The sequence below is a fragment of the Trachurus trachurus genome, assembly GCF_905171665.1.
Source record: "Trachurus trachurus genome assembly, chromosome: 6".
Taxonomy (NCBI): domain Eukaryota; kingdom Metazoa; phylum Chordata; class Actinopteri; order Carangiformes; family Carangidae; genus Trachurus; species Trachurus trachurus.
The window spans coordinates 32,360,321-32,378,255 of NC_139897.1; the positions used below are offsets into that span (position 1 = coordinate 32,360,321).

The 17,935-nt window shown below is 41.5% G+C and overlaps 1 protein-coding gene across 1 annotated transcript in view; it reads left to right on the forward strand.

Moving 5' to 3' along the window:
* Positions 1-17,935, forward strand: part of ptprz1a (protein tyrosine phosphatase receptor type Z1a) — a 113,608-nt gene that overhangs the window by 84,728 nt on the left and 10,945 nt on the right. The window contains exons 14-19 of the mRNA XM_083973425.1: positions 5,843-5,931; positions 6,782-6,867; positions 8,564-8,584; positions 9,696-9,792; positions 14,499-14,584; positions 17,489-17,623. Of these exons, the coding sequence (XP_083829551.1) occupies positions 5,843-5,931; positions 6,782-6,867; positions 8,564-8,584; positions 9,696-9,792; positions 14,499-14,584; positions 17,489-17,623 (514 nt within the window). The remainder of the gene's footprint in view (positions 1-5,842; positions 5,932-6,781; positions 6,868-8,563; positions 8,585-9,695; positions 9,793-14,498; positions 14,585-17,488; positions 17,624-17,935) is intronic.

Here is a 17,935-nt window from a genome sequence, read left to right on the forward strand (position 1 = left end):
CCAGAGATTTACAACATACAGTGTTGTGAACAGACCCAAAGAAACGGCCTATTTTCACGGCCTAAAAGAGGTTTTACCTGAAAAAAAATACACAGTTCCATTGTTCATTATAATATTATTTCTTCTTCTACTGCAATTAAAGTACTTAGGGGCTATTTGTAGATCATACTGTACAACCCCACTTTTAAAAAAAATGCTACTATCCCTTTAAATAGGAGTGGCTGTGTGACACAAACCAATCACTTTCCCACACGTCTGGGTGTGAGGAATTCAAAATATTAAATATCAACATACAAACAATAGAAACAGCATCAATATACAAAGGTAAAGAGCAATGGATATATACAATAAATACTAAGCTGCTGTGACTGGATACATTAGGTCCTAATGGAAGGTAATAGCTACTGTAATAATCACAGTCAGAAACAACAAATACGACAGATACAATAGAAAAATAGAAGACAGAGGGACTTGCAGTAAAAAGTGTGCAAGGCTACAATAGAAATCTGAACCAGTCTGAACAAATCATGCAGATTTGAGAAGAGTTTAAAAGGCCATAAACCATGAAAACATGCTGCTCCCCCCCTCCCCACCCTCCAAAACCGCTGAAATAAGCAACTGGAGGAATCCGATCAGGGACACGGCCTCGCTGTGTTTTTACAGACATTTGTACATTTCATTCCTCATCTGGAGGCTCAGCATATTGTTCTTGTTGTTGCATCTCCAAGATTGAGCAGTGCTAAGCCGGTAATAATCTGAGGAAGGGGGGAGTTAATCCTCGCAGCGTCCACACGGGGGCCGGGGGGGTAGAAAAGGACATCCGCCTGATTATGTCCGACACGGGGGAATCGTGTCAGCGTCTTGTAGAGCGACGGCTGGAGGCCAAACGGCTCTAATCCCCCTGCTGGTCTGGCCTCATCGCCTTCTTCTTCTGCTGCTTCGTCTTCTGCTCATTTTGACACGACTGCTGCTGCTCTATGTGAGGTCAAAGGTCAGAGGGGTTTCTGGTCAACGCTACGACTTTACAGCCACATCATCATTCAACAGGAAGTTGGTAGGTTTTAAAGGATAATTTCCGTTTTTTACAACCTGGACCTTATTTCTAGCATAAAATACAATCATTTTACTCACCCAGAAACTTTGGTGTCATTTGGAGTTGTTTTGACGAAATTAGCCCCAGTGGAGCGGCGCGTATATCCGTATAATGCGAGAGCACGGGGCACGCAATGCAGCCTCTAAATATCACATTATCCGCCGCAAAACTCGTTCATTTCGCCAATATTTTGTTATGATACACTAGTGCTATTCCCCTCCGAGCCCGTGGTGGCATGTTATCAACATGCTGCGCCTGTAGGTTGACTACTAACCTCTGACCTGGATGATGTCATCTCCGAGCGCCGCCCGGCTCATTCTGATAATAATCATCCTGCTTCGCCATTCGGGTCCATTTTTATCTCAACTAGCCGGAGCTTTAGTGAGTCCAGGTTGAGGAGAGGAAGCCTGTGGAAGCTGAACTTCATCCAGCTGCTCATTTTGTTCTGACAAGTCAGAAACACGCAGAAACGAACCATAGCATTAGCGGTAGCAAGTTAGCCGCGCCGGGCAGCGGTCGGAGATGACATCATCCAGGTCGGAGGTTAGTAGGTCAACCTACAGGCGCAGCATGTTGTTAACATGCCACCACGGGCTCGGAGGGGAATATCACTAGTGTATCATAACTAAATATTGGCGAAATGAACGAGTTTTGCGGCGGATAATGTGTTATTTAGAGGCTGCATTGGGTGCCCCGTGTTCTCGCATTATACGGATATACGCGCCGTTCCACTGGGGCTAATTTCGTCAAAACAACTCCAAATGACACCAAAGTTTCTGGGTGAGTAAAATGATCTTATTTTATGCTAGAAATAAGGTCCAGGTTGTAAAAAACGGAAATTATCCTTTAAAAGCGTCTGATCAGATCAACTTCACTCGTGTAGCAGCTGCAGCTTTTTTGTCAAAGACCCCGAGACCTTCTGACCTCCAGGTGCAAAGTGACAGAGCCGAGGAGTCAACTGAGTAAAAACCAAAGATTAGATAAGATCAGATCATCCTTTATTCAATGATATATATAAGAATACAGAACACAAATAATAAATACAGACATAAAAAAAGAGCAATATGTGCATTTCCAGCAGTGTGACAATACATATATATAAGAGAAGATTAAAGATAGAAACAAGTGAACCAAACTAATAGAAACAACAGAGATTTGTTTCTGTCTGTCTCTACTGTCCTGCCAATTAAAGGCAAAAAGCCCAAAAATATCCTTTAAAAAAAATGTTGCAGAGGAATTTAACACAACTTCAGAGACTCAAAAACAACACAAAATGTGATGAGATGATGAACAGCCACAGAGATGCAAACAAATTGGAGAAAATCAAAACGTAACACAACCACAGAGGCACAAAAAGTCCATGTATGTCTCTACAAAGAGACAGAAAACGACCATGAAGTGATAAAATGACAACAAAGAGACACAAACTGACGACAGACAAAGGTTGAAACTTGCTGTTTTGTAGCGTCATTGATCAACAGATCAATCAGCAGCTGATGAATCTGGATTCTTTGATTCACGTCAATTTCATCGTCTGAAAACGTTCGACTATTTGTCGACGATCCGCTGTTTGTCTTGTGTAAAAGTTCAATTGATTCTGTTTTTGTGCGACCAAAGGATTCGACAAAGAAAAACAGGAATTTCAGTTTTGATGAAATGAATCCTGTTGAAAGAATAACACAACACAAACTTTTGATCCATCATCAAATCAGCTGCAGGTTGTCTCAAAGGAATTCTAAATGTAAAGCAACTGGACTTGGTTATTTGTCTAGGAAGACGTTTCACCTTCATCCAAGAGGCTTCATCAGTTCATGTAGCATCTGACCAGGCTGGGACTGGTCCAACTATCTGGTGTGCCAACGACAGTCGTTTGAGTGACTGTCTTCGGTGGAAAGTTGGTTTCGACTTTGTTCGTGCCCTACGTAAGGGATAATGTATAGTTCGGAGGTTGTTATGGAGAAATAAACCCCGACAGGTTGTATGGAACGGAATGGTTTCATTCAACATGAAGGGGTTTATTTCTCCATAACAACCGACCAACTGTACATTATCCCGCTTATTACACGGTTTACGAGTGAAATAATTAATTTGAAACATAATGTTGATCAAAATACGACTTTCATCGATTTAAAATTGCATTTAGCGAATCTGCAAGACCGGTCACTTCCGCTGTTTTGCTGAGCCTCCTCCCGTTCGTGCATTTGAAGCCTTTGATAATCAATCAGTGGATCGATGGATTACCATACACGTGTTAAAATGTGTGTATTGTGTGTAGTCGTGTCTGTCATAAACAAGAGATTAACTTTACTGTTTACGGGGTGCGTTTGTGTCGCGGAGTCGCAGTGCCACCGAGATGAGAGGAGGAGAGCTGTGACACCGGGTCAGAGGCTCTGATGCAGATCTGGTTTCCAGCAGCGATGTGGAAGGAGCCTCCACTCTCCCTGTAACAGGTTACCAGTCATTTATCTAACATCACTATTAGTCCGAAGCTGTTTAATGACGGTAAAAATGAAACACAAGGTAAATATCCTGCATAGTTCCTCTTTTCTGTGCTGCGCTGATCAGAGCGCCGTCCCTAGCAACGGTCTGTTATACATGACGACGGTCCGTTATACAGAAATAACAGACCGCAGAACGCAGCGCTGGACCAATCAGAGAGCAGGATTCAATAGAGCCGTGTAATAATGTGTTATAACGACAGTCGTTGGAGTCACATACTGATGAAGCCTCTTGGATGAGAGGTGAAACGTCTTCCTAGACAAATAACCAAGTCCAGTTGCTTACGATTTAGAATTCCTTTGAGATACTATGACCTGGACAAATGAGAATATGCACAGGCTTAGCTGCAGGTTGATTTTCTGCCAATCAGCTGATCGTATATTTCAGTTGGACCTGAAACTAAACTTTACGTCCAGTATGATGTCCCCAGAAACACTTCCTGTTGCAGCTCGTTTTTGTCTGTGTGTTTTCTTAAATTACATGGAGCTTTGGAACAAAAGACAGAGTCAAATCTGTTAATGTCGATGTCACTTTGGTCCAGTGTCTGACTTGGAACCTGTTTATTCTGAGGTCGTTGTTTTCAGACGTCTTGGTTCAGTTTGATCAACAGAAATTAACTCAACAACGACGACGTCCAGCTGATGACGAACGAACAGAGAACAACAAGAGCAGTTTCTCCAAAGCAACCGCTTCTAATCTCAGTGTGTGTGTGTGTGTGTGTGTGTGTGTGTGTGTGTGTGTGTGTGTGTGTGTGTGTGTGTGTGTGTGTGTGTGTGTGTGTGTGTGTGTGTGTGTGTGTGTGTGTGTGTGTGTGTGTGTGTGTGTGTGTGTGTGATAATCCCTGATGCCCATTTCTGGCCGAGACAACGCAGGTTCATCACAGTTCGATCTGATCCGTTTAAAAACGTGTCGGGATTAAAGCGAACATCGTCCTCCCTGTGTTCCCGGGAGATTACGTCATGTCGTCCAGAATCTGGGATGAAACGGCGTCGCAGCAAAACAAAAGCATCTTCACAATCACAACCTCCTCACACACACAAACACACAAACACACACACACAAACACACACACACTGTTGTCTTCAGGCCCAACAAAACCCATCTTTACTAAAATCTCCTCCGTTGATGATGGGTCTGTTTTTCTATTGAATTGTGTTACATTAATATTAATAAACGTTATTTATGGAGCACTTTTCAGCTCTAAGTGGGGGAGACCGGGGACAGTAGCAACAGGGGATGGTTGCAACATGTCATTTTTCTCCAATCATGAACAAGCTATAGTGATGATACTCACACTGCACGTGCGTAGTTGGATTCCCATTCCCCTTGCAGAGAAAAATCAGTTGAATTCAAAAGATGCTCCAGGTTTTATTGCAAAAAAAACAGTTTTTGAGGTATGAAAGTATTTTTTTCTTGAGCAAAACAGTATTTTGACATTCATTTTTTTTTACTGTTGTATTGTTAATATTAAAATGATGAGAGAATAAATGACAATGACAATATAAAAGTTATTCCCTCACAAATGGTTCCATTCATCCTATGTCACTGAAAGTCTTTTTTTTTCAATTTGAATATTTGACATCTGCACATGCAGTAATTCCTCCTCATCTAGACAAATCTATACTGTAATTGCCATCTGATCAAAGCTGATGAATAAATAACACTATAGAACTTACATTTTTGACAATAATCCTTTTACTAGACATTAAATTTATTGTATTTGTAACATTTTGCAACCATCCCCGGGGTCCGGGCCCGGGGGTCAGTTACAACATCTGACTTCTTACACTCAAATGCAAATTGTGAAGAATGTGGATTCTGTAATCATCTTTTAATTGTGTTGACTATTAACAGACAAATGTAAATTTATTGTATACAAATTTGGTTTGTCTAATCCAAACCGTCTCTGAGTAAGAGAGCCAAATGCAAAAAGTGTTGCAACTGTCCCCGGTCTCCCCTGCTTTACGTAAAAATGTAAAAATTTTGCATGACTCAGATTTTAATTAGACACAAAAGAAAAAATGTGAAAGAAAAGAATAGTCATTAAAAGTAAGTAAGACAGTTGTGAAATCTGGGGTGAAGAGAAACAACAAGTAGAATCAACCAGTGAAATAATCAATTAGAAATAAAGTCATGAAAATCTCCACTGAGGTTTTCTGCCTCATGTGAAGTGGGATTGTCGTGTTTTTGTTATTATGATGATGATGGTGATGATTTGTGTTAATAGATAAATGTGTGTTTTCCCTGCAGGACGTGTTTTCAGACGGCTCACTTCTACATCGACGACAGCTCTTCACCCAGAGTCATCGCTGCTCCGTCCACAGCTGCACTAACATCTGGTAACTAACCAGCACAAAACACCTGGAGCTCTACAGTTATACATTTCTCATTTAACAAGCGCTGTGTAATGTGTTTAATTCTGACTTAAAGCAGATAACAGCGGCACGGCCGTTTCGGCTAATGCTGCGTTCAAGGCAGGCTTTTGAAACCGTAAGTTACAGCTTCAAGTCACAACTACGACTTGGTAGCGTTCCAGGTAACCCGTAGCTCGTGTTTTTACCGTCCTGTTGTCTGTGAAAGTTCCCTATAACGGCCACTCGTAACTTCCGACCCGTGAACTCGTACCAGATCGAACTGGTATGACTTCACAGGAAGGAAAAACACAAAGTACGAGTTTCTTTGAACGCACCATGAGTTAGCAGCCCCCGCCCTTGTCAGGCATCAATTGGTCCTCGTGCTACGTCACCACATTCACGCGCATCCCTTGGCTGCACACACAGCCCTTCATGCCGTTCTCTCTCCTCATTGGATAACACTTGTATCCCACAAAGAAAATTTTCTCCTCGGGTTACAGCAGAGCAGAGTGACGGAGAGACTCGTGTTTAGGCTGAAATACTTCATGTAAGTGATTGCTGACGGAAAATAGGACTATTTAGGACTTATATTAACAAAAACATTCCACTGATATCTGCTTTAATAAATGATGAGTCATGGTTTTTAAATCACTCTTGAGGACAGAGTTTCAAATAAGTAAAAGAAACACAACGTTTTTAGTCCATTAAAGTGTCGATTTTCAGTTGAGTTTGTTTAATTTCATGCTCACAGTTCAACACAACTGAATAAGAGCAGAGTTACATTGAAAAACGAGTGTCCTCAGTGTCCACTAACACGTCCCGTCTTGTCTTGTAGACGAGGAGACGTCTTTTCCTGTTCGAGACTTCGTCAAACACGTGGCCGAACTTCACGACTCTCAGGGTTTCCAGCGAGAGTTTGAGGTAAAAACACAGGAATGATTAGTCCGATAGCCATATCTGTACTGTGTATGTGTGTATGGACATCATGTATGCACGTCACATTTACTGGTTTGCTGCCAGGCCCCAACACCACACGACTCTTTTCATGATAATAGAACAAATCTCCTTGTTGTTTACAACTACTTCCGGGTAGAAAACCAGCATGAGAACAATAGCGACAGACAAGAGTTTTGCTATATATATCTCATTTTTCATGTCACTTTATCACTGTTTAGACTAATCTGATGTTTGTAAAGTCTATAAAACCAATGACTGGACAAACATTACTATTTCTGTCTGCATGTTTTTATAATTAGTCATGGTTATAGTAAATTGGCAGAGCTAATCGCTACCTGTTTAAAGGTATTCAGAAAAGAAAATTGATTTTGAGCCCATTATGGGTCTTAAAATGAGTGTAATAACTCATCTATCAGACGATGTAGCCCAAACTTTGTGCACCGTGACAAAACCTGCAATCTTTTGTTTATGACAGTTAAGACTACACAAATGTACACGTCGTAACATCGTGGCCTGTATGTTATACAACATTATCCACCGCTCCGTGTATTGATTTTTCGCTGGCTTCATTGTGAACAAATGCACATGGCCAGGCAGAGGGTTAACAAAACAGCGGAAAAGTGACCAGACTTAAATAGTTTCCTTTCAAATTAATGATTAAACATTGTCTTACCTGCATTCCCTACTCGTCAACATAGTGACGAACGGGCAGCAGCTGCAGGGACAACCTCATTATTATATATGGTTGCCATAATTTTCCAGAGAGAGGTAATTTCACAATTTTCCAGCATAACATTTGGGCTTAGCCTTCCCTAGCCTCCATTACACGCCGCCCATGATGACGGGCTAACTGGAGTAGTTTCATGTCGTGTCCCACAACGGGAGGGTTTTAACAGCTGACGTCCTGGTGTTAGCTTAGCTACCGCCGTTAGCTTTGTTACCGTCGTTAGCTTAGCTACCGTTAGCTGTCCCTGTCCGCTGAGCCACTGATGCTTTCTAGACACTGTGATTCACCAAAACTGAATAAATACCACACATAGCAACACAAAACACACACACAGAATTAGTAATGTTTCTTCAATAATTTCAGATTTGTCTAAACTGTGATAGGGCGTAAAAAACATGATGAACTCTCGTTACTACTGTTCTCATTCAAATTACGTGCTCGTTTTCTACCCGGAAGTAGCCTATAAACAACAAGGAGATTACTTCTATAATGATAATAATAATAATTCTAATCAGTTGTGTTGGGTGTTGTGTCCCAGCTTCATCTTTTCTGTGTCAAGCTTCAGTCATTTAATAAATCAAAGCTCTGTGTCGTTGTTTTGTTCTTGAACGGCCTCGGAAGGAAAAACCAACACCAAGACAACCAGGCTACGGAGGCCTGGAGGGGCCAAAACCAATCCTGATGATGATGATGAGACACCTTTACAAAATAATATACCAAAGCAATGAAATCCATTATTATTAGAGGAAGCCTCTTAAACTCGGGTTGGTTTCTCCTTCGTGTCGATCAGCAGCAGCATGAACTGTGCTGTGAGATGATTTTGTGTTTATACGTGTGTTGTCTTGTAATTTGTGTTTTTGTGTACCTCTATGGTTGACTGTGTTGTCACGGAAACGTGGTGGCTGCCTGCTGCTTCCTCATCTGCATCATTAGATACTGAAGGAGAGCTACGAGGTAAGACGCTCTCCGCCGCTACACGACGTAGCCGAGCTACCATCTCGTCCTGTAGCGTGTGTCGTCGTTCGTTTGTCTATGTGGATGTACAAAGCATGGCTGTCGTCATAGAAACACTGCTAAATCTAAGGCGTAGGGGAGACCGGGGACAGTTGCAACACTTTTTGCATTTGGCTCTCTTACTCAGAGACGGTTTGGATTAGAAAAACCAAATTTTTATACAATAAACTTACATTTGTCTGTTAATAGTCAACACAATTAATAGATGATTACAGCATCCACATTCTTCACAGTTTGCATTTGAGTGTAAGGAGTCAGACTTTGCAACTGACCCCGGGCCCGGGGACAGTTGCAACATGTTACAAATACAATATACTTCATGTCTAGTAAAAGGATTATTATCAAAACTGTAAGTTCTATAGTGTTATTTATTCATCAGCTTTGATCAGATGGCAATTACAGTATAGATTTGTCTAGATTAGGAGGCTTTATTGTATGTGCAGATGTCAAATATTCAAATTGAAAAAAAAAGACTTTCAGTGACAGGATGAATGGAACAATTTGTGAAGGAATAACTTTTATATTGCCATTGTCATTTATTCTCTCATCATTTTAATATTAGCAATACAACAGTAAAAAAAAATGTCAATGTCAAAATACTGTTTTGTGGTCTGTTTTTATATTCATATATTGCACGGGGACAGTTGCAACGTCCCTGTCCGGTCAGCCATGATTAAACCCCATGTGCTAGCTAAACAAAGTAGGCCTACTCTTGATACATGCTAATCATATCATCTTAAAGTTAACATATCACTCCTTTAAACCATATACATTTGAGCATAATCACAAAAAGAGTGACAACAGTTTTAACAAAAACAAAGCTCAGGAAAAAAATACATTCATACCTCAAAAACAGTTTTTTTGCAATAAATCCTGGAGCATCTTTTGAATTCAACAAAGAAAAATGACATGTTGCAACCATCCCCTGTTGCTACTGTCCCCGGTCTCCCCTACATGACCATAATCATAATACATGATCAGAAGTTTGATGATTAATAGAAAACCAGTTGTTTAAGTCTTCAAACTTGTTTTATTGTGTGTGTGTGTTCAGGAGGTGCAGGCGTGCACGGTGGACGTAGGGATGACCACCGACAGCTCCAATCACCCTGACAACAAGACTAAGAACAGATACAGCAACATCCTGGCCTGTGAGTATAGATATTAGTGTGTGTATGTATGCAAGTAGCCTATATATGTCTGAAAGTATGTGTACGTGTATGTATGTGCAGGGCCGTTGCTAGGAATTCTGGGCCCCCTGAAAGTATACTAAAGTGGGCCCCTACCCCCTGACTTTTCCACTTTTTTTCATAGACTACGTATGTATTATCATTTCTTATTTAGCCTACTTTGTTTTCAATGCTAATGCAGTATTACTATGAGTATTAGTCAGGGTCTTATGCAGAATAATTCAGTAATACAAACATTAGACTACTGGGGTTTTTTATGGGCCCCACTGGGCGCTGGGCCCCTAGAATTATCATCACCTTTCTCCCCTATACAACGGCCCTGTGTATGTGTGTAAGTATGTATGCATGTAATTATGTGTTTATGTATGTGTGTATGGACGTATGTATGTACATATGTAAATGTGTGTGTGTAAGTAAGTATGTATGTGTCTATGTGTGTAAGTGTCTAAGTGTGTGTATGTTCTTGTATTTAGTACGTTGTGAGGACCGCCGAGAGTATTTAACCAGCAGAGTGAGGACATTTTTAGCAAGTGAGGACATTTTGGCCGGTCCTCATTTTTTCCAAGGGCTGTTTGAGGGTTAAGACTTTAGGTTATTATTAGGTTTAAATTAGGTTAAGAGTTAATGGTTAAGGTTAGGGTAAGGGGCTAGGGAACACAGTGGGCCCTAGTTTCGTCGACCAGGTGAAGTCTAACGTCAGCGCAGCTTCGCCACGCCAACGGGGTGTGGCCCAGGTCCATTTCGCAAGTTTGGTGGGCCGCGCAGTCAGACTTACGCCAGCGCAATCCCTCCCCTCGTCCCTCCCACCGGCGCAAACGGCAAAGAGGGAGGAGAGAGGGCGGAAGGGAGACAGGAGGAGGAGAGAAAGGCGTGGAGTGGGTTTGACACAGCCGAGTCAGATCTTCACCAATCAAAGGAGCTCCTCTCCTCACCTTTAACTGCGCGGCGGGTGATGCGCGCTGCAAGTTTGTCATTTTATACTTTGACATGGACGGAGGAAACAGCGACGCCAGAGGCCGAACCTCTCCCCGGAGGAAACAGCTGTTTCCCCGGAGGTCCGAGCTCAGAGTGACCAACAATGAGTTTACTAATATACTTAACCAGGATTGATCTGATACACTGAGAACCCCTACGCAATCTAAGAAACAACAACTAATAAACTAATAAAGAAACTCACATTTATTCAAACCCTGTGTATAAGATGAGAGGTGTAGGCTACACTAATCACAACATAAACATAAACACCATGCGGATGAAATCAGCGTAAAGGACAAGCTCTCTCTCTCTCCCTCTCTCTCTCTCTCTCTCTCTCTCTCTGTCCTCCTCTCTCTCTCTCTCTGTCCGTCTCTTTTTTTCTCTTTTTCTGTGATAGAGATGCTGAGTATACGGCTATATACTGACTATCTGATACCGAGGCTGTTGTGGACTAAGAGAGATAATGATTTGTGTTTTGTTTTTCATTACGGCTGCGTGATGCGGTCGCACGCGGTTATGAATTAATAAGTAAATAAATAAATACAGCAATCATCACAAGGGCAGAGTGGTATCTCAACACGGCAGCGACATGCAGTCATCCACCCTCAGTCCTGCTTGGGACATCCACAGCTGCTTTTCAGTGCCAGTTCGTCCCTGCTGTGTTAATTCAGGTGGAGTTTCCTTTACGCGCGACAGCCTTTGATCTCTGCTTTGATCTGACGTCAGATGTGACGGGACAATCTATATAGATATAAATTCACGTGTTGATTCCGTTAGTTGCATTAAATAGTGGTTATTGTGGATATTTATTGCATTGAAATGTGTCTGGAACTGTGGAGATCTGCCTGTGAGGTCTTGGTGACGTGTGTGCACTGCAGGTCAGTCAGCCAAACTTGCACTGCACCTGCTGCGCTCCGCCCTGCGCTGAGAGTAGACCTGGTTGGAGGTGGCGAGCTTTCAGCGCAACTTCGGCGGGACATTTTCGGACGAAACTTCCACTGCACCAAGCTGAATCTGTGACGCCTCCCCCTGCTGCGCGGCCACGCCTATCTCAGCGCAGCGCGATCTGCCAATCTTCCAATCTGACTTTGCGCTCGGCTGCGCTGGTCGAAACTTGCATTAGACTGGCTGCGCTACCTTGCGCCACCTGCACTGCGCCAGCAAACTAGGGCCCAGTATGTCAATGAGTGTCCTCACAACGATAGCATTACAAGCGTGTGTGTGTAAGTATGTTTGTGTGAGTCTAAGTACATGTATAGATGTATGTGTTTAAAGCCCTATTTACACAGGATTACTATTACCAGGGGACGTCTGGTAATCTGTAAATGACCCCCCACGTCTGTGTTTCTTGCAGTGAAAACTGTATTTTACTCGAATTTACTGACATTAAGGCAAATACGGTGGACATTTCACTCTTTTTATGGATCTGAGCTTGATGTTTCTTCCAATGAGTCTCCATAATGAGTAGGCTACCAAGACCAGACTGTATTTTCACCTAAAACAGTGTCAAAACTGCAGCTCATCATAATCTCAACCACAGCCTCCATGTTTCAACCTGGAACGAAGTAGAAAAAGGCAACAAATACCCCCCAGTCACTGAGATGCAGATTCACACAGGACTATTATCATCACTGGACTTCTGTGTTCGTGTTTACTTTACAAATTACAGAGATGGCGCATTCACACGGGATCAAGATCACAGACATCCTCCACAGTTATTACAGATTACCAGAGGTCCCCAGGTAATAAACTGATCCTGTGTGTTAGGGAGGAATGTGTGGTGATGCCGATGAAGAAGAAGAAGAAGTACCAGAGTCCTGTATGTCTTATGCTGAAGGAGTTTATTTAGGCTCGGCCGAGGAGAACAGAAGATTCGTCATCACAACATAAGTGCATGAATCCACCTCAATTCTAAGGGTCAAACAGTGAAGCTCAGATTCTTATACTAGAAAGGTGGGCCGAGACAGCAAAGGGGAGATTGGTGTTAAGTTAACATTCAGTTTGCTATAGTGAATAAACATGAAGATAAGGATTCATACCAGCTAGGAAATACAAAGTGTCATCCAGTGACGGAAAGCGTTATCATCTAACTCTACAGCTGTGTCTGTAAGTAGCCAGAGAGTGAGATTGAAGACGCCAAAGAGGGACCATGGCCTTGGCCTGTTCCTCAGAGAGAAAACAGGGCAGATAACTGATCCCAACAGTAATCTAACAGAAAGTCACTATGACACAGAGGGATTGACCATTAACTACACAAACTATCTATAGGGAGGTGAAATTATTCTCTAACACTGTGTGAATAGGGCTTAAGTACTGTATGTGTGTATGTATGTGTCCACGTATGTGTGTAAGTAGGTGTTTATGCATGTAAGTACGTATGTATGTATATAAGTACGTGCGTGCATGTATGTGTCTATGTAAGTACGTGTGTATGTTTATATGCTTGTAAGTAGGTGTGTAAGTATGTATGTGTGTGTAAGAAAGTACATGTGTGTAGGTATGTGTTTATGCTTGTGTGTAAGTCTATAGGTGCGTTTCCATCAGCTGTTTAGATGCATCGAGATGTATCGCATCGGAAAATGATGATGGAAACGCCGTGATTCTAATTAAAATCCCCTGATTCGCACAAACTGAAATACGCTGCTATGGCCGGGTTTTGGTTGATGATTCGAATTAAGTGACGTAGCCACTTTCACCCCATCTGCTCCCGTGTTTGCAGTTCACTCACAAGACAACATCAGGGTTTCACTACATGTAATTAATTGTGGCGCACCGATGTTACTGCACTTCTTCATAGTTCCTCCTCAGTAAAAACCAAACTTATCAACCAGCGCATCCAGCGTTTATCATTAATAAAGTCTCTCTCTCTCTCACACACACACACACACACGGACAGGTCGCGTTATGAAGGGTAATAAACATATGCGTTAAATCGCGCTGATGTGTTCAAATCAGACCGTCAGTCCGTCCGGGGGGGGGGGGGGCAAAGTCCGTAGATGGAAACACACACGATTCAAATTTCTTTTAATGCGCAGTAATTCAAATCACTTTGGATGGAAACATGGCTTATGTATGTATATATGTATGTGTGTCAGTAAATGTGTATGTGTGTATGTATGTAAGAGTGTAAGTTAATATGTTTGTGTATGTATGCAGCAGTGTGTGTGTAATTGCATGTATGTGTGTGTGTATGTATGTGTGTACAGTATAGTACGGTATAGAAGTATGTATCTTAGAACGAAGGTGTATATATGGATGTAAATATACATGTGTGTAAGAATGTAAAAGCATATATGTATGAATTCATGTTTGTATGTACTGCATGTGTGTAATTACGTGTGTGTATGACAGAAGGGGTCGGTCTTCCTGGACTTAATTTATATATTATTTATTATATATTTACATATTGATTTTAGTTCAATTATCACACAGACTTTAGACAACAAACAATACATTTATACACATACATACATACATACATACATATATGGTTAAACGTATACATGCACAGATAAACACACATAAACATCCTCAGATCCAGTGAGACAGAGAGAAGGATGGATAGAAGCACTGATTGATTAATTAGCTACTGATTATAAACACAGAAGCCATTAAAGGTTCTATGACAGGCCTACATGTTTATTGTTTCCATGGTTACCCGATGACCGATCCATCGCTCCGTGTCTCCCCAGACGACCACAGCCGGGTGCGTCTGTCCTCGCAGGCCGACCGAGGGGACGGGCGGACGGGGGACTACATCAACGCCAACTACGTGGACGTAAGAAGAAGGGACCAACAAAACCACACTGTCACAGTTTCACTTCTTCTGATGATGATGATGATCGCCATAGAAACCATATAGTCCAGTAATTTTAGGCCAAAAAAGGGGTCAACGTTAAACAAATTGCAACAGAAGCAAACTCAACTGATTTTGTATCCTCAACATGTCCTGAGTGAGGGAAAAAAAGCCCGGAAGAATCCCATTAGGGGAAAGTTTCGAAAAACACCCAAACATATCCCATTTATACGCATATTAAACATTTTTTTCACGTGAATAGGGTAAAATTTTTAACCTTTAGATATCTCCATGAAAATTACTGAGTTGATTACTTACATTAAGACAAACAAAAAATGTATTACAAGTTTTTAGAAATTCTTTGTTAACATGAGCAAATTTGCATAAATTTGCATAAATTCCACCGTTTTGATGGCACATATATGAAGTTGCTGTGGTGGTACCGGCATGAAAACTGGAATGAGTTGACTCCATCGGTCAACCGACAAGTTGACCACTTTAAATTTCAAGATGACTGCAATTTTTCAAGACAGCCACATCCTTAGTAGAGCAGGTATGACATGCTCCGTCTCTATCATAGACTGTAAATGGTCTCTATTAATGCTCATTAATAAAGACCATTTACAGTCTATGATAGAGACGGAGTAGCCTAAATTGGTTCCATTCCTTACGTTTTTTAACTGTAATATGTTAACAATATTGAACAAGACATTTTCACCTGCTCTACCCAATGTTTAGATCAGGTGCTGTATGTAGGCTATGCAAATTAGCCATACGTAATTGGATTATGCACTGTTGGCTCATGTCATACCCGCTCTACTAAGGATGTGGCTGTCTTGAAAAACCAACCAAAACCCGGCCATAGCAGCGTATTTCAGTTTGTGCGAATCAGGGGATTTTACAGTCATCTTGGAATTTAAAGTGGTCAACTTGTCGGTTGACCGATGGAGTCAACTCATTCCAATTTTCATGCCGGTGCCATCAAACAGTGGAATTTATGCAAATTTGCTCATGTTAACAAAGAATTTCTAAAAACTTGTAATACATTTTTTGTTTGTCTTATTGTAAGTAATCAACTCAGTAATTTTCATGGAGATATGTAAAGGTTAAAAATGTTACCCTATTCACGTGAAAAAAAAATTTTATATGCGTATAAATGGGATATGTTTGGGTGTTTTTCTAAACTTTCCCCTAATGGGATTCTTCTGGGCTTTTTTTCCCTCACTCAGGACATGCTGAGGATACAAAATCAGTTGAGTTTGCTTCTGTTGCAATTTGTTTAACCTTTTCTCATAAAATGACTGGACTAATAGAGGCCTTCATCCCTTCATCACCCCCCTCTCTCTCTCTCTCCTCCTTTCTGAGCATTCAGTCCGTCCGATTCAAACTCCTATTTATTTCATCCTCGCTGCCTCTTGTCTCTCTCTGTTTCTAAACCGTATTCATGAGGAACGTGCGTCACTCGCCATTAAAATCTCATTCCCAGCGTCTTGTTGTTTTGTGAAAGGCAGAGGCGACACACACACACACACACACACACATACATATATACAAAAAAAAATAAAACCTGCGGCTGTCACGGCCTCTCTGGAGAGCCGGCGTACAGGTTATGAAGTTGGTGAAAGCTCGTCGAGGATCCTCTCCAGCGCAGCACTTTTGTCTGCGTCTCTCAGCTTGAGGCTGTCAGTCATGTGAAGGTTATCAGACTATTAACGCCGCTTCATTCAGCTCCGTCCTCTGCTGGGAACTTGTGACACCGTCGACTTTCCTGTGCAGCAGCTGGCCTTTAACTAAAAAAAAAAGAAAAAAGAAAAAAAAAACGACACGTTGGATTTCAGCTTGCCCTTAACTTTTCAGTTAAAAATGTTATTATCCTTGATGAGTTTCTATTTGATGTGGCATTTGTTTTTTTTGTTTTTTTAGGAGCCGCGAGCTGCTCAGAGCTACGCTATGGAGACAGAGTTGTTTTAGAAGTAAATTCATGCAAAACAGCTGATGCGCGTTGCCTTCAGGGACAGTTTTTCATCATCAGTCTCTCTCTTATCTGTATTTCCCTCTAAAACAACTCTGTCTAGTAACGTTGTGTTATTATCTCATAGCGTGGTGAATGTGCAGCTCACAACTTGTCCACCAGAGCGTTGTGGAGTTGTTGGATTGTGTATTTGATGAGTTTGATGAGTTTGAAACCAAGAAATCCCATAATGAGCCTCCGTAGCGTAGCTCTGAGCAGCTCACGGCTCTGCTCCGCCGTTCTAAAAACAGCTTGCACCGACGATTAAAGGTAACAAACCTACTGCTATGACTATAGGGATTATGCAGGGTTTATACAGGAATCTTGAAGTTAATTTTAAAACCTTTTTAAGACTTTTTCAAGACCATCTCAATATTTTTAACACCTCACCGCCACTTCAAGCTGTAACCATTTACATCAGTGACACTTTTAACGTAACAGTTTTAGTTTGTGATAAAGACTATATAGACCACTATGATACAACAGAATTCAAAATAGGCTGGGATAATAAATCAAAGGAAAAGTTTATCAAAAAAAAAAACTGGTTCATCTTTGCTTTTTGATAAAATGAATAGATTCACACACTTTAACAATGTTTTTTAGGACTCAAACTCTTGGACAGCTAATTAAAAAAAAAAATACCTTCAAAATTTAAGACTTTATAAAGTCGTGAAAAGACTTTTTAATACTTTTTAAGGGTCTTAATTTTCCCAAAATTGATTTATCACCTTTTAATACTTTTCAAGACCCCGCGGATACCCTGTTATGGCAATGGGCCAATTTGCCAAAAATGTTGAACTATCCCTTTAACGTGTTCAGATTTTAATACAAACTGTAGAAACCATGCTTTATCTCTGTCTCTGTCTGTGTCTCAGGGTTTTAAAAAGACGCGGTCGTACATCGCCGCTCAGGGTCCTCTGAGGTCGAGCACCGAGGATTTCTGGAGGATGATCTGGGAGCAGAACGTCGGCGTCATCGTCATGATCACCAACCTGGTGGAGAAAGGACGAGTGAGTGGAAAACATGAGCATTTTAAACCCTCCTGGGTCAAGGAAGGAAGGAAGGAAGGACAAAGGGAAAGATGGAAGGAAAGAATGAAGGGAAAAAGGAAGGTAAGATAGAAGGAGGGAGGGAACAGATTGGGGTCAAAAAGGAAGGAAGAAGTAAGGATGAAAGGAAGGAAGGGAGGGAAAAAGGAAGGAAAGAAAGATGGAGGGAGGGAAGGAACAGATTCATTCAAGGAAGGAAGAAAAAGGAAAGGATAAGGGAAAGAAGGGAGGGAACAGATCAGGTCAACTGGATCAAAAGAGGAAGGAAGTAAG